Source organism: Pogoniulus pusillus, chromosome 27 (genome assembly GCF_015220805.1).
Source record: "Pogoniulus pusillus isolate bPogPus1 chromosome 27, bPogPus1.pri, whole genome shotgun sequence".
Taxonomy (NCBI): Eukaryota; Metazoa; Chordata; class Aves; order Piciformes; family Lybiidae; genus Pogoniulus; species Pogoniulus pusillus.
The window spans coordinates 650,504-674,082 of record NC_087290.1 but is presented as its reverse complement, the minus strand read 5'-3'; the positions used below and the strand labels follow the sequence as shown (position 1 = coordinate 674,082).

At 55.6% G+C, this 23,579-nt stretch overlaps 1 protein-coding gene across 7 annotated transcripts in view; it reads right to left on the bottom strand.

Moving 5' to 3' along the window:
- COL26A1 (collagen type XXVI alpha 1 chain) overlaps window positions 1-18,934 on the bottom strand; it is a 260,234-nt gene extending 241,300 nt beyond the window's left edge. For all 7 annotated transcript variants that reach the window (XM_064166240.1, XM_064166243.1, XM_064166244.1 and 4 more), the window contains exon 1: window positions 18,560-18,934. In XM_064166240.1, coding sequence (XP_064022310.1) covers window positions 18,560-18,711 — 152 coding nt within the window. In that variant the 5' untranslated portion in view covers window positions 18,712-18,934. The remainder of the gene's footprint in view (window positions 1-18,559) is intronic.
- Window positions 18,935-23,579: the final 4,645 nt, after the last annotated feature.

The window sequence follows — 23,579 nt, the reverse complement described above, 5'->3', positions numbered from 1 at the left end:
ACATGCATCTGATCATAGTGCTTTGAGGTCAACAACTCCTCCTTTCCCTTCTGGATCTGTCTGCTCAGCCACTGCCACTCACTGAGCTCAGCATTTGCATTAGGTGTGAGAGAAGACTGCTGCTGAAGACCTCTCAGGTCAGCTACCAGCACCTCTGTACTGCAAGAGCAAAGCACTCGAGCCACTGCCCCACTGCTGTGCCAAGTGGTTCTCAACACCAGGCTGTGCTCCATGCAGTACCAGAGCAGGTTGGTGATCACTTGTCCAGCTCAGGGATCATGAAGAGGACCCTCCCAAGGCCTAGCAAGAGCTCTTTGCCTGGGTATACAATGTATTAGTCAGTGTGAGAAACAAGCCCTAGAGCCTGTGTGGTAATCTGCTGTTTGAATTGCAAGCTCTTTTATTCCAGTGCTGCCATGCCTGGCACAAGGCTGCTCCTGGGCGTTGCTGCAGTAAAAAACCCTCTGCAGAGCCACCCTATTGTTCCAGTCACACCCGAGGGGGTTCCATGGGGAGGGAAGCAGCAACATCAAAACTAAGCTGTTGTGTGACCAGAGAGCTCAGCTTGCCCTTTACAACAAGCAGTTTTCATTCAAGTGTGTGTTGGGGAGAGCTCAGAGGCAGTGAGCTAAGGCAGGAGAATGTCTCAATAGCTTTAAGGTTAATAAATTCCTACTTGCACAGCCTGAAACTCTAAAGTCATCTTCAGTGTGGTAGGCTGGCAGTGCCCTTTCCAAACACACATCCACACCCAAGGGTGGTTAGGTGATCACATCTTTCCCCTCCCTGCCTTCCTCTCAAGCCAGTCACTGCCAGCACCCATCCCAGTGCAGTGATGAAGTGACCTACCTCAGCTCCCAGCTGCCAGGCAGGAGCCCTTGGAAAGTGCTTCCTCTTTGCCAAGGGGAAGCTACCTTCAAAGCTCAGGAGAATGGTACACAGCTTGCACGGGGCAGTCTCAGGCACACAGTGACCTACCAGGCAGGAAAGCTTCTCACCTCCCTCCAACTGCACCCATCCAATACCAGCAGAAGGAGCTACAGAGAGTTTGCTTCAGGTCAGCCTCTCTGCACCGAGCAGTCCCTGAGCCTTTCTAGGCAAAGGCTGTTCCTGGCTGGAGATCATCTAGTCTGACCCCTGCTCAAGCAGGGCACCCACAGCAGCTTGCTTGGAGAAGATTCCACAGCCTCTCTGGGCAGCCTGCTCCAGGCCTCCAGCACCCTCACAACAAACAACTTGCTCCTCCTCTTCACGTGGAATCTCCTGGGTTCAGTCTGTGCCCATTGCCCCTTGTCCTGTCCTGTCCCTGGGCACCACTGACAAGAGTCTGGCCCCAGGCTCTTGCCCCCCACAGCTCCTTCAGCTCTTGCTGAGCATTGCTCAGATGCCCTCTGGGGCTGCTCTTCTGCAGGCTCTCAGCCCCAGGGCTCTCAGCCTTTGCTCCTCACAGAGCTGCTCCAGGCCCTGGACTCTCTCCAGCAGTTCTCTTTCTCTCTGCAACCAGGGAGCCCAGAGCTGGACCCAGCACTCAAAAGAGCAGAGTAGAGGGGAAGGAGACACAGAACCCACCACACTTCAACTTCCACCTCCAGACTGTACAAAGGCATCTAGAAATGCAGTGCTCTACCTGCCCACGTCCAGTTTGAAAGGCTGCTCTGCTTTTCACACACCTCCCTGAGCTGTTGCTGGCTTCAGAAGCAGTCTCCATCCCCACTGCTGGCCAAGAACAATTCTCTGATTAAATCTTGATGCAACTCAGTTTGTTCATTAGGAAAAAACTGCAATGAGAAGGAAAGCAATCTGAAGAGCAGAAGCCTCTTCTGCTGTGTCCAGAATCACCAACACCTTCCTCTGTTATTAGAAAATTCTTGAGCAGTCCAAGGAGCCACTTCCACGCCTCAGTGCTTTGGAAGCCTTTGCTGGGAAGGGAGATGGGCTCGAGGGAGGAGATCTCCATTTCGGTATCCAGGTGGAACATGGCTTTGATTTGGCCAAGTAACAACAGCTCAGAAAGAAAGAGGGGAAAAAAGGTCCTCCAGAGAGGTTCCTGCCTGAAACATCCCCGAGCACTCGTGGGAAGGTGGCGAGGGGGAAGCAGCAGTGAGGGAGCAGGGCAGCAGTAGGGCCAGAGGAGCGGCACAGACATTTGCAGCAGGGCAGACTCCACCGGGTGGGGGCTTGCGGGGATCTGGGCGGTGCAGATGAGTTGCTGCAGGAGAGCAGAACGAGGCAGCTGCGTGCACCAGCAGCAGCTCCAGGGCCGCATCCCAGCCACAGCCCTGCTAGCGCTGCACGCTGGAGCACAGGGGGAGCATCCCACTGCTCTGCTGCCAGTGCCTGCAGCCGCTGGGCAGAGGAGCCCCAAGCCCACCTTCCACTGCAGACACTTGCCAAAGCTTGTGGCAACCTGCAGGCAAAGCCATCACCAAGAGGACTTCTTCTCGTCTACTGCCACAGATTACTTTAAAGCAGATGAAGAGAGCAGCAGATGGTGAGAGGTGAACCTGCCCCTCTGATCTGCTGAAACCTCACCTGCACTGCTGTGTCCACCTCTGGAGTCCTCAACACCTGCTGGGCCATGTCCAGAGGAGGCCACAAAGATGATCAAAGGGCTGCAGAACCTCTCCTATGAGGACAGGCTGAGAGAGTTTGGGCTGTTCAGCCTGGAGAAGAGAAGGCCCTGGGGAGACCTTAGAACAGCATTTTGATACCTGAAGGAGACTTAGAGGAAGTAAGGAAGATGATTGCTTAGAAGGGGCTGAGGTGACAGGACCAGGGACAATGGTTTGAAAGTGAAGCAGGGCAGAGTTAGGTTGGACATCAGGAGGAAGTTCTGCACAGTGAGGGTGGGCAGATGCTGAAACAGGTTGCCCAGAGAAGTGATTGAGGCCCCATCCTGGAGACATTCAAGGCTGAACTTGAAGGGGCCCTCAGCACCCTGCTGTAGTTGGAGGTGTCCCTGCTGACTGCAGGGGTCCCTTCTGACCCAGAGCACTCCACACTGCTATGACACCCAACACAGCCACCCACAAGGAAGGAGCAGCCTCTGCCACAGCAGTGCTGGCCTGGCCTGTGGCTGGGGAAGCACGCAGGGATGCCACCCGCACGCAGGGATGCCACCCGCACAGCGGCGCTGGGGCTCAGGCTCCCTGCCTGCCACACACTCCCGTCACCTGCCTCCTGCGGCAGGAAACCCCCAGGGCTTGGTTGGAGCCCAGAGCACGGAGCAGAGCCTGACACAAGCACTGACCTGCGCCTCCCTGCTCTCAACGTGTGCCTGGGGAGCAGCAGTCACCCAGCAGCTTTTACCGGCAATAGCCACGGGGAGTGTGCGACCCCAGCCGCAGCGCCACAGCCTGGGTCTGCCTGGAAGGGACCTTAAAGCTCATCCAGCTCCAAGCCCCTGCCATGGGCAGGACATCTCTCACCAGCACAGGGTGCTCAAGGCTTCGTCCAGCCTGGCCTTAAACCCTTCCAGGGAGGGACTATCCACAGTTTCCTAGTGCAGCCTGTTCCAGTAGTAAAGAGCTTCTTCCTAATCTCCAGGCTAAACCTACCCTGCTGTAGTTTCAGACCACTGCCCCCTGTCCTATCACCACAGCCCCTTAGTCACCTTCCTAGGCTCAGCCAAGCCCCAGCTGAAGTGCCCGACACAAACCAATCTGTTTCCTGGTTGCATTCAGCTCCAGATGAGTTGTGCCAATTCCCAGCATCTCCACATTCCCACTTCTCCCCTCTCTTCCAACCCAGTGCAGACAGACACAGCTTCACCCCTACCTTGCCCAGAGGTAACTCAGCAACTCCTCCAGCAGGTACCCAGGGGCTCAAAGTCTACTTTCAGCAAACTTCTGCAGCCATCTGTAGAAGCTGCTTTGAAACTCTTCTGCTTCCCAATGACCACTTGGCAGGGCCCGACAGAAATTAAAGAGCTTGGCTCTCAAAGGACACTACCCAAGGAAATGGATAGTTGCTGGGGGCCTTGCAATAGACCTCTGCTAGGTTTGGCTGCAGGTCTCGAAGGGGTTCAGCAGACTTAGTTACCCTGTAAAGACTCTCAGTACTGCTCTGATGCTTGGCAAAAGAGGATCCTGTTCTCCCTGCTCACAACACAGACTCCTTCAGAGCTGATCCAACACAGCCTACAGCTGAAGAATTCCTGCACCTTTGCAACCCAAATGTTTGTTTCATTTGGGATGTGCCTTGGTGACTTCCAGCAGTAGTGGCCCAGGATACAGCACTGCACTGGGCAAGAGTCTGAACAGTGTGGCTCAGGGCTGCATCCTGACAGGCGCTGCAGGGGCACTGCAGATCCTGCTGCAGGTTATGCTGAAGCCAGGAGCTGGAAAGACCCCCCCCAGGCAATCTGCCTGCTGGTTCTCTGCTATGCTGGGAGCTGCATGGGAACAGAACTCCCAGCACCCCAGCCTGCAGCTGTCCCAGGCTGGGATAGACAGCTGGCACCATTGCTGCACTGAGCCCATCAGGCAGTGCTGTTCTGCAGGTAGGTTACACACCCAGACCACCTCAGACTTTTCCTGGCATCTGGGGAAAGTAAAGCACCACAGCCTGTGCCATCAGCCAGCCCTCTGCTGCTGCTATCACCCAGCCTCGGGCATTGGCTGGGAGGTGGGAGCAGGGCAAAGCAAATACTTCTCTGCATGGAGACCAGAGTCCTGGCAGGACTGGAGTTGGAAGTGCCCTCTAGAGATGATCCAGTCCAACCCCTGCTCAAGCAGGGCACCCACAACAGCTTGCCCAGCAGCACAATGCCCAGGGGGGGTTGGAAGCTCTCCACACAAGGACACTCCACAGCCTCTCTGGGCAGCCTGCTCCAGGCCTCCAGCACCCTCACAACAACTTGCTCCTGCTCTGCACATCCAACCTCCTGGGCTCCACTTTGTGCCCCTTGCTGCCTCTTCTCCTGCCCCTGGGCACCACTGACAAGAGTCTGGCCACAGCCTCTTGCCCCCACAGCTCCTTTAGCTCTTGCTGAGCATTGCTCAGCTGCCCTCTGGGGCTGCTCTTCTGCAGGCTCTCAGCCCCAGGGCTCTCAGCCTTTGCTCCTCCCAGAGCTGCTCCAGGCCCCTCAGCAGCTTTGCAGCCTCCCCTGGACTCTCTCCAGCACTTCCCTGGCTCTGCAACTGGGGAGCCAGAACTGGACCCAGCACTGCAGGTGTTGCCTCCCTAGGGTAGAAGAGAGAGGAAGGAGAACCTCCCTTGACCTGCTGGCCACGCTCCTCCTCATGCACCCCAGGACACCTCCTGGCCAAGGGCATAGTGGCTGACTCACAAGGAACTTACCCACCAGCACTCTCAGGTTGCTCTCCATGGAGCTGCTTCTCAGCAGGCCAACCCCTCACCTGTTCTGGTGCAGGAGGTGTTCCTAAGCAGTTGTGGTGCAGGGATTACTCCTCCCTAGGCAAAGCCTAGCTCCCAAAGACTAACTGCAGTAAGATAATCCCAGCCTGTCACACTCTTACACAAACAGCCTACGACACCCAGGCCTGGAGAGCTGCAGTAGAGGGAGCAGAGCAGCTCCCCTCTGTAGAGTGGAAGTGCACACAAGCTCCAAGTGTTATCATTCATGGATTCATTATAAACCTCTGCATAGATCCATGCACAATGCTCTGGGCTCTGCAGCCTGCCCTCTGAGATCTAACCAGACCCTCCTGCAACGCTCCCCAGAGCATTCCATGAAGGGAAGCTTTAGCATTCCCATTTTATTTTGAGGAAAGAAAAGGGGGAGAGAGGAGCTGCAAGTCTCAGTTTCAAACCCTGCTGCTGCTCTACAGAGCACACATTGCAGAGAATGTTTTCTCTTGGGAAAGGGGGGGCAGGGAGGGGGACAAAAAAAAAGCACATGAGAAGCTGAACTCCTGAGATGCTGAATTCCTCTGCCGACCAGAGAAGCCAGGGTCACTTGCCCAGCTGGTCACTATTGTTCTGTGCAGTGAGCTCTGGCAGGAATGAACGTTTAACAAAACACAGAGATTAGGCAGAGCAAAGAATGCAGGCCCCCCCCTCGCTGGTGAGGTCAGGGGGGTTTGTCACGGTGAAATCCTGCAGCTTAAACTATCAGATTTTCTCTGTCCTGTGCTGCTAGCACCAGTGACAGACACAAGCTGACAGCTCGGTGCTCGGGGTTGCTGCCATTCCCAGCTTTAGTGCCTTAAAAGCAGCAAAGCACAAAAAGGAAGAAAAGTTCCCCTCCAAGCTGGCCTGACCACTAATTACATCAGAACTTGGGCATGGCTTGGGCATGGAGAGTACCAACTGAGAAAAGCTCTGCACCTCCCGTGGGGCAGAACTGGTGCAGAGCAATCTAAACCAAGCACCAAACCCAAAGGGACCAGACTTTGAGAACCCTGCAACACAGGAGCTCATCTTAGGATCATAGAATCAACCAGGTTGGAAGAGAGCTCCAAGCTCACCCAACCTAGCACCCAGCCCTGCCCAACCAACCAGACCATGGCACTAAGTGTCCCAGCCAGGCTTGGCTTCAACGCCTCCAGCCACAGCCACTCCACCACCTCCCTGGGCAGCCCATTCCAATGCCAATCACTCTCTCTGCCAGGAACTTCCTCCTCACATCCAGCCTAGACCTGCCCTGGCACAGCTCCAGGCTGTGTCCCCTTCTTCTGTTGCTGGCTGCCTGGCAGCAGAGCCCAACCCCACCTGGCTACAGCCTCCCTGCAGGGAGCTGCAGGCAGCAATGAGCTCTGCCCTGAGCCTCCTCTTCTTGAATGTCCCAATGCAGCCAGGGCTGCCAGGAGGCAGTCAAGCACCCAGAACCTAGATACAGCATCAGGATGGCAACCATCTGCTCCCACACCATGGAAGGGCTTGGAAGGGATCTCTACAGCTCACCAGTCCAACCTCCCTGTCCAAGCAGGGCTACCTAGACAAGGTTGTGCAGGAACACACCCAGGCAAGTTTTGAATGTGTCCAGAGATGGAGACTCCTCCACCTCTCTGGGCAGCCTGTCCCAGTGCTCTGTCACCCTTGAATTAAAAACCTCCTCCTTGTATTTAGATGGAACTTCTGTTGCTGAAGTTTGTGCCCCTGTTCTGTCACTGAGCACCGCTGAACAAAGCCTGGTCCCATGCTCCTGACACCCACCCTTGCTCAGCACTGGTGAGATCCCTCACACTGCTCACTTCCAGACTAAAAAGTCCAGCTTCCCTCAGTCTTTCCTCCTCAGGGAGATGTGCCAGTCCCTGAGGAACTCCTGAGAACTGAGGATCTCGTCCTCCAAAGTCTCCTAAGAATTCAGAACCAGGACGCTGAGCTCAGTTCACAGTGCACTCAAGACTGCAGTCAGATGCCAGAAGGTCACAACACAGACCACAGAGCTGACCCCAGAGCTCTGCAGGGATCTCACAGGAGCAGCCCCGCACAAAGCAACGCAAAGAACATGGAGTGCACCGGGATTTGGGATTGCAAGGGGCACAGTCCTCACAGAAGGTAATGAACAGCCTGGGCACACCTCAGAGTTAACGGTTTGTGTGCAGAGCCCAAGGATTCCCAAGCTCCCCTGCAGGGGCTAGGGCAGCTTGCACTGTGGGAAGTGCAGTGTAGAGCCTGCGAGCACGTAAGGCCCTGTTCCCAGGGCACTGCCTCACTTCTCTCTTCTCTGTCTGTCACTCACCGCACACTGCAGAGCCGCAGGCAGGGCTGTCTGTCTGTCACCCACCGCACACTGCAGAGCCGCAGGCAGGGCTGTCTGTCTGTCACCGCACACTGCAGAGCCGCAGGCAGGGCTGTCTGTCTGACACCCACCGCACACTGCAGAGCCGCAGGCAGGGCTGTCTGTCTGACACCCACCGCACACTGCAGAGCCGCAGGCAGGGCTGTCTGTCTGTCACCCACCGCACACTGCAGAGCCGCAGGCAGGGCTGTCTGTCTGACACCCACCGCACACTGCAGAGCCGCAGGCAGGGCTGTCTGTCTGACACCCACCGCACACTGCAGAGCCGCAGGCAGGGCTGTCTGTCTGTCACCCACCGCACACTGCAGAGCCGCAGGCAGGGCTGTCTGTCTGACACCCACCGCACACTGCAGAGCCGCAGGCAGGGCTGTCTGTCTGACACCCACCGCACACTGCAGAGCCGCAGGCAGGGCTGTCTGTCTGTCACTCACCGCACACTGCAGAGCCGCAGGCAGGGCTGTCTGTCTGTCACTCACCGCACACTGCAGAGCCGCAGGCAGGGCTGTCTGTCTGTCACTCACCGCACACTGCAGAGCCGCAGGCAGGGCTGTCTGTCTGTCACCCACCGCACACTGCAGAGCCGCAGGCAGGGCTGTCTGTCTGTCACCCACCGCACACTGCAGAGCCGCAGGCAGGGCTGTCTGTCACCCACCACACACTGCGGAGCCGCAGGCAGGGCTGTCTGTCTGTCACCCACTGCACACTGCAGAGCCGCAGGCAGGGCTGTCTGTCTGTCACCCACTGCACACTGCAGAGCCGCAGGCAGGGCTGTCTGTCTGACACCCACCGCACACTGCAGAGCCGCAGGCAGGGCTGTCTGTCTGTCACCCACCGCACACTGCAGAGCCGCAGGCAGGGCTGTCTGTCTGTCTGTCACCCACCACACACTGCAGAGCCGCAGGCAGGGCTGTCTGTCTGTCACCCACCACACACTGCAGAGCCGCAGGCAGGGCTGTCTGTCTGTCACCCACCACACACTGCAGAGCCGCAGGCAGGGCTGTCTGTCACTCACCGCACACTGCAGAGCCGCAGGCAGAGCTGTCTGTCTGTCACTCACCGCACACTGCAGAGCTGCAGGCAGGGCTGTCTGTCTGTCACCGCACACTGCAGAGCCGCAGGCAGGGCTGTCTGACACCCACCGCACACTGCAGAGCCGCAGGCAGGGCTGTCTGACACCCACCGCACACTGCAGAGCCGCAGGCAGAGCTGTCTGTCTGTCACGCACCGCACACTGCAGAGCCGCAGGCAGGGCTGTCTGTCACTCACCGCACACTGCAGAGCCGCAGGCAGGGCTGTCTGTCTGTCACCGCACACTGCAGAGCCGCAGGCAGGGCTGTCTGTCTGTCACTCACCGCACACTGCAGAGCCGCAGGCAGGGCTGTCTGTCTGTCACCCACCGCACACTGCAGAGCCGCAGGCAGGGCTGTCTGTCTGTCACCCACCGCACACTGCAGAGCCGCAGGCAGGGCTGTCTGTCTGTCACTCACCGCACACTGCAGAGCCGCAGGCAGGGCTGTCTGTCTGTCACCCACCGCACACTGCAGAGCCGCAGGCAGGGCTGTCTGTCTGTCACTCACCGCACACTGCAGAGCTGCAGGCAGGGCTGTCTGTCACCGCACACTGCAGAGCCGCAGGCAGGGCTGTCTGTCACCGCACACTGCGGAGCTGCAGGCAGGGCTGTCTGTCACTCACCGCACACTGAGCAGCACCCAGCAGAGCGGAAATGTCTGCCCTGCTACCACGGCCCAGCAAGCAGCACAGCCCCAGGCCAGCGGCAGAGCCTGCCTGAGCGCTGCTGGCAGCCCCCCTACCCCCGCCCTTGTACCCAGCAGAAGCAGCATTCCCAACCAGCCGAAGCTGCCAGCACCACGCTCTGGAATGGCTAAACAAGCCTTGGGGGTGGGGGGTGAAAGGCAGGAGTTGATTGACCCCGGGCAGCAGACCAGTAGGTGCTACTCAGGTGCTGCAAGCACACTTGCTGCAGGCCCTTCCCCACTTGGGCAGGCTCTACCCCCAAAGCCTGCCCTCTCACGCAGCAGGCATCATCAGACTGCCTCTGCCCTGCCGGGCGCTGCGCAGGGACCGCGTGGCCGCGGCACTTCGGGACGTGCTTTAACAGCCATGGTGCTCTTGCCTTGCTGGTTGGACTCAATCATCTTAGAGGACTTTTCCAACCTATGAGTCTATGATCCCAGGATTCTTTTCCCACCATACACCCTTGGTCGTTTTATTCCACTGAGAAGAGGAAAGCAGGAACCAAGAGGGGGCAGGGGGAAGAGGAACACCACCCAGGAGAAACAGGAACACGAGCCTGCAGTGAGTGCAGCCCAGACACAACCCTGTGCTGGGCTGCAGCAAGAGCAGTGTGGGCACAGGGCAAGGGAGGGGATTCTGCCCCTTGGCTCTGCTCTCCTCAGACCCCACCTGCAGTCCTGGGTGCAGTTCTGCAGCCCCCAGCACAAGCAGCACATGGAAGTGTTGGAGCCAGTGCAGAGGAGGACCATGAGGATGCTGAGAGGGCTGCAGCAGCTCTGCTCTGAGCACAGGCTGAGAGAGTTGGGGCTGTGCAGCCTGGAGAGGAGAAGGCTCCCAGGAGACCTTGGAGTGGCCTTGCAGGATCTGAAGGGGACTCCAGGAGGGCTGGGGAGGGACTACTGACAAGGTCTTGTCACGACAGGACAAGGAGGAATGGGTTTAAATTGGAGAGGGGAGATTGAAAGTGGATGTGAGGAAGAAGTTGTTTGCAGTGAGGGTGGTGAGACACTGGCACAGGTTGCCCAGGGAGGTGTTCAGGACCAGGCTGGATGAGGCCTTGAATGACCTGTTCTAGTGAGAGGTGTCCCTGCCTATGACAGAGGGATGGAACTGGATGAGCTTTGGGGTGCCTTTCAACCTAACCCATTCCATGATTTTGTGATCTCTTCTTGCCCTCACAGACTTGGCAAGCCTTGGCTACAGAACCATGTCCCAGGGCTGTTTTCCTGCCTCATGCTTTCCATGCACTGCAGCTCTGAGACACTCCCAGCAGACATGTGCTTATCATCTAGCACAAATCCCGTGCAGGGCATCACTTCCACCCTATTCCTAGGGGTGAAAAAGACTGAGACTGATTAAAACGACATCTGACACCCAGACTGATGGCAGGGCTGGGCATGAGCAGATGCAGCTCTATATAGTGTTACCACACAGCAGCTCTCAAGTCTTGGCAGATGGTGTTTGTTCAGCACAAAGGCGGCTGGGGATGGCTGCCATCTGGGCCAGTGGGAGGTGCCCCTGCCCATGGCAGTGGGGTTGGAACTAGATAATCTTTAAGGTCCCTTCCAACCCAAACCATTAAATGAGCCTTACTCAGCTGTCACAGCACAGCCAGGAGACACAAAGAGCTGTAGGAGCCCTACATAAGAGGAGCTCACAGATCTCTTCTCAGTTTTGAAGAGGTTTGAAAACCAACTGCAAAGTGGCAGGTTCTAGGTTCTCCTTTCCAGGCAAACCACATAGATACAGAAGCAGATACTGATCTCTCCTAAACGTGAGACATCATGAAGCTGCCCTCAGCTTTTGTCTCATCGGCATCCATCATGTGGACCTCCAGAGAAAGTAACTTCTGAACAGACAGCAGAGGTTTTTCCCTCTGCCTGAGCTACAATTCCTCTGCTTCAGAAGCCAAAATGGAGTCTTGAACCTGGAAGAGCCTCCTTTTTGTGGTCCTTTCCCAAAAAATCAACTGTTTTCAGATAGCCAGGCCTAGCCCTTAGAGGCAGGGCTTTCACCAGGCACCCTCATACACATCTGTTCATTTCCAAGAGGAAACCAGCAGACCTGGCAAACCCAAAATGTCCAAGCCATGCAACAGCCTGGAGGCCAACAAATAACTGCCATTTCTTAGAAGAAAAGAAAGCTGGGCAGGGAATTTTCACAAGAGCAGATAGTACCAGGAGAAGGGCCAATGGCTTGAAACTGGAGCAGGGCAGGTTTGGGTTGGACATTCATAGAATGGGTAGGGTTGGAAGGGACCTTAAAGCTCAGCTAGTTCAAACCCCCTGCCATGGGCAGGGACTCCTCCCACCAGCACAAGTTGCCCAAGGCCTCATCTGAACTGGTCTTGAACACCTGTAGAGTGATGGCATCCACAACTTCCCTGGGCAACCTGTGCCAGTGTCTCATCACCTCACTCTAAAGAATTTCTTCCTCATCTCCAGTCTCAATCTCCCCTCTTCCAGCTTCAGTCCAGTCTCCCTCATCCTGTCACTATAAGCCCTTGTTAGAAATCCCTCCCCAGCTTTCATCTAGGTCCCCTTCAGGTACCAAAAGGCTCTGATTATCTCCATGGCTGCCTCTGGACCCACTCCAAAAGTTCTTCACTGTGAGAGTGGGGAGACACTGGAACAGGATGTCCAGAGATGTGGTGGAGGCTCCATCCTTGGAGACTTTCAAAGTCAAATTTGACCCTGAGTCTCGGCTGGATCCAGTGTGAGGTGTCCCTGCCCATGGCAGAGGGGTTGGAACTAGATGATCCTTGAGGTCCCCTCCAGCCCTGACAATTCTATGATGTCCCTGCTGGCTGCAGGGGGCTGGAAGAGATGAGCTGTGAGGGTCCCTTCCAGCCCAATGCAATCTGTGTCAATCTCACACCCCCACTCTCCCTGGTCCCTGCCTGCAGTAGCATTAAGGACTCACTCAGGCCCATGTCATGCTGTGCATAAACACCCCACAGACACGCAGGGTGTCTGTGAGAGCTTGGCTAGCACAGGCTGGCTTTGTGCTCAAAGCCTCCCAACAAGCATTCTGCCTGGGTGCAATTTAAGCTCTGTCTGCAACAGGCTAATTAAAACCAAGCTGAGAGCTTGGAGCCTATGGCAGAAATGAGGATGGGTGCAGCTTAGGTCACCCTCCACGACAGTCAGGCCATGCTTTACAAAACAAGAATGCTTCCAGACGTGCTGGAGGTCTAATGCAAGACAAGAGCATGAGGAGCTACTCCACTATCCAGCAGGCCTCTGTGCTTGCAGTCTGTTGTCCTTCCCTCAGCCATTCTTCATTTGCCCCCCTTTATCAAAGCCCAGCCCAATGAAACAGAGATGGGAGCAAATATGCCATGGCCCAAGTGTCACAAAGCTTCACTTTGCCATGAAGTTTCTCACCTGCCCTGTTTCCCACAGGATCTCAGTGCACTGACAAGCTTAGCCTTGGGAAAGTGACCAGCTAAGACACATTTGTTAGTTTAGCCAAGGGGGCAGTTCACCGACGCCTACTGCTTTGCTCCTTCACTCCCTTTGCCTCTGCAGAGCAGGTAAAGGACACCTCCAGGAGAGGAAATGATTCACACAAGCAGCTGGAAAGGCAAGACCCTAGGAGGCTGCCTAACGAACACAATATACTGCAGCCACTAAAAGCCAGTTCTGGCATCTCAAAGCCTTTCCAGTTTTGCTAGGTCCTTACACGAGCATCAGCTTCCCTGTTCGACTTGTGAAGCTCCAGCACTGGAGCCCAGCAGCAGTCAGATGAGGACCACAGGATTGCAGGACACAAACAGCAGCCAGCTGAAGAGTTTGGAGATGAGCTTCAGCCCTTCTGACTTCCTGGGTTACCTGTGTTAGGGCACTTCAAAGGGGAATTAGAGCAGAGGGCTCAGCGTGACACAAATGCCAGGTGGCTTGCTTGACCTCTTCTGTCCTGGCAGGCTAATTTGGCCTATTAGATGTTCTGGCTTGCCCCACCCTTCTGCTGCTGGGGGAAGCAAGGGCAGGAGGAAAACAAAGGCTTGGGCCATTATGTCCCCTCCCAAGTACCCAGAGGTATTTAGGTACTTGTTGGTGTCTTGCCCAAATAAGGGTGAGCAAGCCCTGGGGTCACCTAATATGGTCAGTTTGGCCAAAGGAGCCTTTGCACTCAGGCAAGTAACACATACTGAGCCAAGGTGCAAGCAGTTGTGCTGCTTCTGCCTCCCTGCTCTGCTTCAGTGTGTGCTGCTTCTGCCTTGCTGCTCTTGGGCAATGTGTTCTGCTCTGCCTCGTGCTTCACATCAGCTCAGCCCTGATCTTTCAGGCTTCAGCTACCTGGAAACTGAAGTGCCTCAAGTTCCCCAGGAGAAGGCATTTAAGTGCCTCAGGCCGTGGCAAGAAGGGCTCTCTGCACAGCTGCAAGAGATGCTGCCTGCACTTCTGCAAACCTCCATGCCAAGAGGAACCAGGATCAGGTCAGAGATCCTTTGCCTCTTTCCCAGCACCCTGGGAAGATCTGAATCTCAAGGGCTGAGCAGTTCCAACACTGCCACAAAGCAGCCAGGGACTAGCTCGAAATTCCCACTCCAGTGCAGCGAGCAGCACAGACACTCCCTAGGGCTGAGGGCTGCCTGTTTGTCCAGTTTTCTGATCCTCCTAACTGAATGAACTGCCCAGAAGCATCCTTGGGAAGACTTTCCCAACCCAATTAATAACTCATTAGTAAGGGTTGTGGGCAGGGCTCTTGGATCAATAAACCACGTATTTTATAATTCCTGCCTCCTTAACGGCCTCAGCTAAATCACCCTCACACAGCCCACCACCAACCAGGGAAACAAGCAGAATATTAGGGGATGGAGGGAACGACTCAGCAAGCAAGAGCCTCTCAGGGAAAAAGAGCCACGTTTCTCCACTTGCATAGCTCTGTAGTCCACATTTGCTTAAGAGCCACAATCAGCTCAGAATTTGGGGCTGAAATCAAGTTGGGATCATCTTTGTGTAAATCACAGAATGGTTTGGGTTGGAAGGGACCCTAAAGATAATTTAGTTCCAACTCCCCTGCCATGGGCAGGAACACCTCCTGCTAGACCAGGTTGCCCAAGGACCTGTTCAGTCTGGCTTTGAACACTACCAGGCTTGGAGACTCCACAATCTGTCTGGGCAACCTGTTCCAGTGCCTCACCACTCTCATGGTTAAGACTTTCTTCCAAATGTCTCATCTAAACCCAGCTTCTTTCAGTTTGAAGCCAATAACTACTGATCTGGATCTGCCAGCAGTCTGGATAACAACACCTTGGATATTCTATATTCTGTTCTTTGTAGTCCTGTGGCTCTGATCTTCATTGACTGGAAGGCATTTCTGGCTGCCACGTGTGTTGAGGGCCTGTCTGTCCCAGCTGGGCTTTGCTGCCACCACAGCTGGCTGTCCTGGCACTCCTGGTGCAGCAGTGAGTTATCCTACCTGGCTTTCTGCAGCGTGTTTCACGAGTTCCTTTCAGATACCTCCACCTCACATCCAAAGAGGCTTCCAGTCTCAGAAGTTCCTAACTCACACACTCGAGTTCACAAGGAATTGTTGCATCACTCATTTGAAGCTAGAGGAAAGTAGGATGAGGAAGAGCACCAGCTCCAAGGACACCAAACACAGATGCAGAAGCTCTTTAAGGACCTAGCTGCTCCCAGCATTTCCTTCACTCAGAAGAGCTTCTCATGCTCATGTTCAAGTCTGCAGGACAACCACTTCTTGGCAGGCAGCCCCTCTGCTCTTCCCTTTTGGATGAGCCTCACTTCCCACCGCCTTTGCCTGACACAGCAGCACTGAGCTGCATGTGGCTGTCCCACACGACTGAGGCTGCTGAGGCCACACCATGCCAGCACACCATGCCACCCAGCCTTGTTGTACACCCCCTAGAGAAGTGCAAAGTGATTCAAGCAGATGCAAAGATAGACTGCAAGTGTCTCTGGTCTAACAACCAGGATCTGAAGCCAAGCAGAAGCTAGAAGTTTCCATTTTACAAGAGGAAACAAAGCAAGCAACGTTCCACCAGACCAAGTATTCCACAGTTTCATTTGGAGAGAGGTGATTTGCTTTTTTTCCTTATAATTTCCCTCTACTCCCCACAAAGTTTTTTATGTTGTCCAAGGCCTTAATTTTCTGACAGAAAAAAAGTGTTCAGCAGTTCTCAGGAGTCCACCTCTGAGGCACCTTAGACACAGAATCAGAGAATTAACCAGGTTGGAAAAGACCTCCAAGGTCATCGAGTCCAACCTATCACCTAATCCTTCTAATTAACCAAGACCTGTATCAGCTATTGAGTTTTGAATGCTTTGTGGAGAGGAGAAAAAAAGCCACAGTAACCTCCCCCCCCCACCAGAACTTTTATGCCAAGCTGATTTTAAACCCAGTTGCTAGCAGACTGTGCAACAGCTCCATCATGGCTTCACTTGCTGGTGAAGGACAGAAGAAGAGAACTGCAGGAGCACAGTGTGTCTCGGACCAAGGAAAGGCATCACCTGTATGCTGCAACCTACCAAGGCCTGGAGGTGCAGCAGTAGCTGCCAGGGCTCTGTCCTGTTTGTACTTGGCCGATGGGACCCCAGAAAGTGCCAGAAGTCACTGGACAAAGCACTTGCTGGGAAGGCTGCAGAAGAGAACATGAGAATGGCCATGATGGGCCCCACCCCTAGGGACATACAAGGCCAAACATGATGGGGCCTGGAGCAACCTGATCTAGCTGGAGATGTCCTTGCTCAGTGCAGGGGGCATCAGACAATACGATCTTCAAGGCTTCCTCCCAACCCTCTGTGGTTCTGTGTAGTGCCATGTGTCAAACAATGGTTGGACACAACAACCTCAAAGGTCTTTTCCAGCCAAAACAACTCTATGGTTCTATTGATAGCAATCACCTGTCCACCACCTCCTGTCCTTCACAGCCTCCCCAGGGCAGAGGCCAGCAAGCTCTGCTACGACTGCTCCAGGTGCCACTCAGATCCCCTCTTACAATGGCAAAAGGGACACTGAGCAATGCAAACAAGCAGTTTAGACCACTCTGATCTAGTCCTCTGGAAAAAAAGGGGCTCAGCATCAGGCTTGAGATTAAAGAGCCTCCCCTTCTCATCCAGCAGTTATCCCAAACTGCACCCTGCAGGAGGTTCCCCCCAAAGGTCCAGCTTTGTGCCCGGGTAAAGTTTTCCCAGACAGATTTTCCCATCAAAAGAGAAGCTGTTAGATATTTGCCAACATTCAAGCTCCACCACTCCAGGGGAAATTAAAGCAGGCAAAGATTGCTTCAGTGTGTGATACTTGACTAAGAACTTGCATTTTTATTCCCAAGCATCCATCACTGATTTTATTTCCCCCCCCCCCTTTCCATTTTTTAGCTCCCCTTCTGCTTTAAGCTAAAATGGGAGAGACTCACATGGCAAAGTTCCATTGGACAGAGGGAAAAAACCCACAACAACAACAAAACTCCATCAGCTTTCCCAACGCCATTGTTTAAATCAGCTTTAGATGGTTTTATACAACACTTTATGGGCTTGGAGAGGGCCACGTCCCCCTGCCAGAGCATCAGCTATCCAAACAGCCGAGGCATGGGAAACTGCGCAGGAGTGCGAGCTGGGGAAGGTCTTCGGTGAGCAGAGATGGAGCCCAGGCTCATGTAAGTGTGGTAGCTCTGAACAAAGATCTGCAGGCTAATAGATATGTAAGACAAATGACATGTGGTTCTCATTGCAGCTCATGCTTTGGGAAGGGGGTATCTTGGAACAGATCCAGCTGGGAGAGCTTTATCCCATTACTCTCCTATAATTTTCTGCCGTTTCAAACCCTTTGACAGTTACTATAGTTTAACATCACACCCCCTACAGACTGAGGGCTGTTTGACAGCCCAGCAAACAAACCCACCCCCACTCCGAGATGAAATAAGCACCATATGTGGGAGCCCTGCGAGGCATAGGGCTGCAGCCTGCTCCCCTTCTCCGGGGGCGCGCCGATGGAGAGCTGCCGTCGATGCCTTAGCCCAGCTCCCAGCCCAAAGGAGCCCTGCTAGAAGCCCTCCCCCAAGGCAGCTTAGAACCATCGGACTGCTAAGCTTGGAAGAGACTTTTGAGATCGAGTCCAGTCTTTGCCTACAGCTTACAGTGCCACCACTGCTGCTAATGCACTGCCACCAAACCACGTCCCTCAGCACCACATCCACGCAGCTTTTAAACACCTCGAGGGACAAAGACCGCACCACTTCCCTGGGCAGCTTGGGCCAGTGCCTGGGAACTCCTGCTGGGAAGAAATACATCCTAATACCCAACCTGAACCTCCCCTGGCACAATTTGAGGCCATTTCCTCCTGAGCTTAACTCATGCAAACTAGGTATTAGCAAGGGGACGAGGGATAGAGGTAGAGACAGGATACACAAGCCCTGAATATTAAATCTCCAAGTCCCCATTTAAGGGAATTGCAGGGGAAAAAAATAAATAGAAAACCACTGAAATTGAAGAACAACTGCAGTCAGGTTCAGGCAGCCTCTGGCTTCATACAGTGCGGGTCATGCAGCTGAACAGCTGCTTCACCTCTGGAGAAAGACCCAGAGAAGGCAGAGGGGAGGGGGAGAAGTCCGAGCTGTTTGCAGCGAAACACGGCAAACCAAAAGCGATCGCCATCGAGCTTGCAGGGAATGGGCTGGGGCTGGCGGCGGGGAGCCGAGAGCGAGGCTGGCGTTTAAAGAGCTCTGGGAAAGCCGCAGCTCTTGACCGGAGATCTGTAATGAGAGGCTTTCCTTTGTTGAGCTGAACAAGTCCTCCTGGCAGCCGAGGGCTAGAACAGTTCCCTCTGCCGGCATCACCAGGGTCCGCCTCGGGAGGGTTCACGGCTCGGCTGGGCACCAGGCACGCTGCCCATGGCCCCTTCTCCGCCCGAGGGGCCGCGGGGCCAGGCGGGCAAAGCCCCACGCTTTCAGCTGCCGGAGCTCAGTCCCAGGGCAGATCGGCAGTCCCCAGCCCACCCCCGCTCGGAGAAGCCCCTCGCAGCCTCCCCGGGCGTTGCAGCCCCTGGCTTCGCCGTGTCCGCAGCTCTCCCCGGGAGGCAGCGGCGGGGCCCAGCCTCCTGCCCGGGAAGGCGGACCCGGCTCTTACTCACCGGCGAGGGGCGAAGCCGCTGCCCGTCGAGCCCGAGCTCTGCTCCGGGTAGTTGTGCTGCAAGGTGGACGCCGGGAACTGGTAGAGGAAGCCGGTGCCCAGCACGCAGCCCTGCAGGCAGCAGCACCAGGACAGGAGCAGGGCGAGCTGCATGGTGGCGGCCGCAGGCTGCGCCTCTTGCCCCGGCTCGCCGCCTCCTCCTCCCGGCGCGGCAGGAGCGGGATCCCCTGTGCCTCCGCCGGCCCGATCCCACCGCTCGGAGGTGTCCCCGGGAGCACCGCGTTGCGGGAGCGCCCAGACAGCGATACCGCCGCTGCGGCTCGGCAGGCGCAGCCCCGTCCCCGGCTGCCCGCGCAGGGTCGGAGGGCAGCGCAGCTCTTCGCGCCCAGGGCGCACGCTCGGCGCTCGGCTCCTTTTCAAATTTGGCGAGGTCGGTCCGGCTCCGTCAGCGGGGTGGGGTCTCGGCGTTAACCCTTGCGGGGCCGCGCACTGCTGCCCGCCGCTTCCCCAGCCTGGCAGTCCCTGGCGGGAAGCCGAGCCCGGGTGCCGCCTGCGCACGGAGCGAGCCCGAGGAGCACTTGGGGGCCCGAGCCTTGACCCGCAACAAAAGCGTCCCCGACATGGATCACAAGGTCTGGTGCCCCTGGACAGGCTGCAGAGCTAGAGGAGAGGAACCTCATGGAGCTCCCCAAGGGCAAGTGCAGGGTCCCGGCCCTGGGCAGGAACAACCTCCTGCAGCAGGACAGCTGAGGGGGGACCTGCTGGGAAGCAGCTCCGAGGAGAAGGAGCTGGGAGTGCTGGGGGACAGCAAGTGCCCATGGGGCAGCAATGTGCCCTGGGGGGCAAGGAGGCAAATGGTGTCCTGGGGGGCATGAAGAAGAGTGTGGGCAGAAGGCTGAGGAATATTTTCCTCACCTTCAATGAAGGCCACATCTGGAATCCTGGGTCCAGTTGTGCACTCTCCAGTTCAAGAGAGATTCTCCTCAGTATTGGAGAGAGCCCAAGAGAGGCTGCAAAGCTATTGAAGGACCTGGAGCAGCTCCCTGAGGAGCAAAGGCTGAAAGCCCTGGGGCTGAGAGCCTGCAGAAGAGCAGCCCCAGAGGGGATCCTCTAAAAGTTTACAGCTAGCTGAAGGGTGGATATCAAGAAGGTGCCAGGCTCCTTTCACTGGTGCCCTGTAATAGGACAAGGGGCAGAGAGGCTTTGGAGTGTCCTTGTGTGGAGAGCTTCCAAATGCTCCTCGGCATTGTGTTCCTGGACAGCTGCTGCGTGTGCTGTGCTTCAGCAGGGGGTTGGACTGGATGGTCCCCAGAGGTCACTCCCAAGCCCCACTCTGCAAAAGCAGAGAGCTCTTCTCTTTGGGGCAGTACAACCCCTGCAAGATGCAGCAACTGGAAAACGATTCCTGTGAGATCCTGGGCAAGTGTCTGGGTTCATCCCCCATGGGTGGGTGATCACCTACCCCTTCCCCAAGGTGCCCACCTCCAGAGCTTGCACACAGAGGTAAATAGCCCCTGGCTGGAGCCTGGAGCCAGACAAGTTTAGGCTGCAAATGAAGCACCAGGTTTTCAAACAGCCACTGTTATTAATCACTGGAGGAATCCACAGGAGGAGGCAGAGGTGCAGCCTGCACTACAGCTCAGCTTGGCCTCCCTGAGGCTGTCCCACAGCTGTCCTTGGGCTGTCCCAGATCTTCAGCTGGAGCAGGCTGCGGATCAGCACTCTCTGGGCTCAAAGAGAGCTCCAAAGGTCTGGTCTAGAAGCAGTGGGCTACCAAACATGTTCAGAAACAGACTGAATTATTCACAAAGGGCCTTCAGAGCCTGGACCTGGGACAGAACAGGACCTTCTGCCCTTAGCTCTGGCTCAGATCAACTTGAGCACCCTTCCCTTCAGTCTCTCCTCGCCCTCAGCAAGATCATCTTTACCCTTCTCCCAGCCTCAAGGAAACACAGAGCTCCAAAATACTCAGCCTAAGATGTTCAGCCACTCAGCCATTTTGCTGAGTCAATCCTCAGCAATCTCACTGCCTGGTGTCCCTTCTCAGGAGGGCTACAAACTGCCCCAAATCCCCTCTTTTCCTGGGAAAGCAGCGAGAAGGGGCAGCACACCCAAACCTGTCCTTGAATGTGGTGCCCATCCTCAGCTGTGTGCACAGCCAGACTGGGCACAGCTGGACAGAATCACAGAACATTAGGGGGTGTAAGGGACCTCCAGAGATCATCCAGTCCAACCCCCTGCCAGAGCAGGGTCAGCCAGGGCAGCTCACACAGGAACACATCCAGGTGGGTTTGGAAAGTCTGCAGAGAAGGAGATTCCACAGCCTCTCTGGGCAGCCTGCTCCAGGCCTCCAGCACCCTCACAGTGACAAAGTTTCCCCTTCTGTTCCCATGGCACCTCCTCTGCTCCAGCTGGCACCCACTGCCCCTTGTCCTGTCCTTGGCCGTCCCTGAGCAGAGCCTGGCTGCGTCCTCCAGACACTGCCCTGCACATCTTTACACAGCACAACCCAGAATGGTATGGGCCCTCCTGGCCACCAGAGCACATTGCACCCTCAGCCTGTCCTGACGGGGAGATACTCCACTGCCTTCAGCATCTTGGTGGCTCTGTGCTGGACTCTTTCAGGCAGATCCCTGCCCCTGGCTCTTTGTGGCACCTCCAGGCTGTGTGCTGAAGGACTGGTTCAGCTTTCTGCGTCAAACACATCACTTCCCTCCCCTGAGAGGTTGGGAGGTCATTTATTGGCATTTAATAGTGCCAATGGCTTTCTGACCTGTTCTCTTTGCTGGGGTTAGCAGCTTCAGAAGCTCTTCATAGTCTCCATGTCCTAACTGTCCAAGGGTGTTTTATTTGTGGTTGCATGCACAATTTTCAGTGGCTTTGCAAGACCCTAGGAGACACTAAATCCAGGTGATTAGACAAGACACAATTCTGGCACAGTTATTAGAGACACTGCAGGAAGCTGAACTTCTTCCTGTTTCATGACCTGGGAAACCGCAGACCAGAGGTCAAACACTTTTGCTCCAGACTGCAAAGACCTAAACGCAGAGCCAGAAACAGAGCTCAGGCTCCATGCTCCCATTGCTTCTGCCCTGTCCCCAGTGCACACTTACTTCTGCTCTCTGGGGCTGATTTAAAATGGAAGGAAACAAGGAGCTGACTTCCAGGCTGGTGTTTGGAAGGGGAGGAGAAGGGCTGCTGCCTGCTGCTGCCTGCTGCTGCCTGCTGTCAGGGGAGAGTCGAGGGTGACAGTGAGTGGGGTGTTTGCAGCACATGTGCATAACCCCATCAAACACAGCAGCAGGAAGGAGGGAACTGCTTTTCTCCCCAAGATGATTACCAGAGCAACATCTCTGAACAACTTCTCCAAGCGATGTTGATAACTTTGAAGCAGAGAGATGGAGGCGACACAGCCAGCCAAGACAAACACCCATCCCATCTATCAGCTGGCAGAAGAGAGCCCTGGGAACCTGTCCAGTCCCCCTCTGACAAACCAAACATCATTTATTTCAAAACATGAAGCTACACTTTTTATGTGGCCAGCAAGACCAGAGAGGATTGGCCCTCTGGACTCGGCAGCAGGGAGGGCACACCTTGAGGACTGGGCTCAGTTTCGGGTCCCCTACTCCAAGAAGGACACTGGGGGGCTGGAGCAGGCCCAGAGAAAGGCAACAAAGCTGGGGAAGGGTCTGGAGAGCAGGGCTGGGGAGGAGCAGTTGAGGGAGCTGGGGGTGTGCAGTATGGGGAAGAGGAGGCTGAGGGCAGAGCTCATCACCCTCTGCAACTCACTGTAAGGAGGTTGGAGCCAGGTGGGGGTTGGTCTCTTCTCCCAAGTATCAAGTGTTAGAATGAGAGGGAATGGCCTCAAGTTGCCCCAGAGGAGGTTCAGGTTGGACACGAGGAACAGTTTGTTCCCCAAAAGTGTTGTCAAGGCCTGGCCCAGACTGCCCAGGGCAGTAGTGGAGTCTCCCCCTGGAGGGGTTTCAAACCCGTGGGGATGTGGTGCTGAGGGCCATGGCTCAGGGCTGGGCTGGCTGTGCTGGGCTCATGCTGGCCTGGATGAGCTTAGCTGTCTTGGCCAGGCGAAGCGAGCCTGTGTCTGCCTGACGCTCGCTCCCACGGCACGCACACGGACTGACATCTGCCCAGGCACTCAGATACATCTCCCCAGGGCAGCTGAAGATGGCAGAGGCAGAGTGCACACGGGCAGAAAGAGACAAGAGGCAAGGGCCAGGCTGTCAGTTTACCAAGCCTCCTGACTGTGCTACGTGGACAAAGCAACCCCTGGTGGCCTTCCACCCCCACACTGCTCACCCTCCCTGCAGGTGACAGCCTTACTCTGTCAGGCTGGAAGGACAATCCCTTAGGCACATGGGGTTCCACACAGCCTGGAGTGGTTCTCAGCTCTCTGGTCAATTGAGCACACCTGAGCAGAGAATGTTTGGTGAAAGCCTCCAGAATTGGCTGAAACAGAGACACCAGATACAAGGCAGCCAATACCTGCAGCGCAGCCAAAGGAGCACAGACAACCACAGGGACACTCCAAGTTCAGGCTGACTTTTGTTTATCTGCAAGGGAAGAAACTGTAATGAGGCAGTATCAAGGGTCAGGGATGAGTGCCAGAGGTTCTCCATGGAGCCCCCTCCCTTCCCAAAAGGAAAAGAAAGGGAATAAGGGAGAGAGACTAACGGGTTGGGAAAGAAACTAACCCAGCTTTAATGAAACGAATAACGATGACACTAAATAGATGCAAAGAGACACAAACCCTCTGGTGTCACTGAGTCACCATCACCACTGATGCTGTGCAAGAAGTCCCAGACTGGACTCAGCAGTGGATGGGAACCAAATTCAGGAGATGGATTCTGGAACTGGGCTCAGGGAATACATGGATTGGGATCAAAGTCAGAACGGAGCCCTCCCTGGCTCCCAGACACTGAAGTGGCTTGACACTGGTGACCATAAATACATAGGTTTAGGTTGCAAGGCACCTCAGAGGTCATCTACTCTAACCTCCCTGCCAT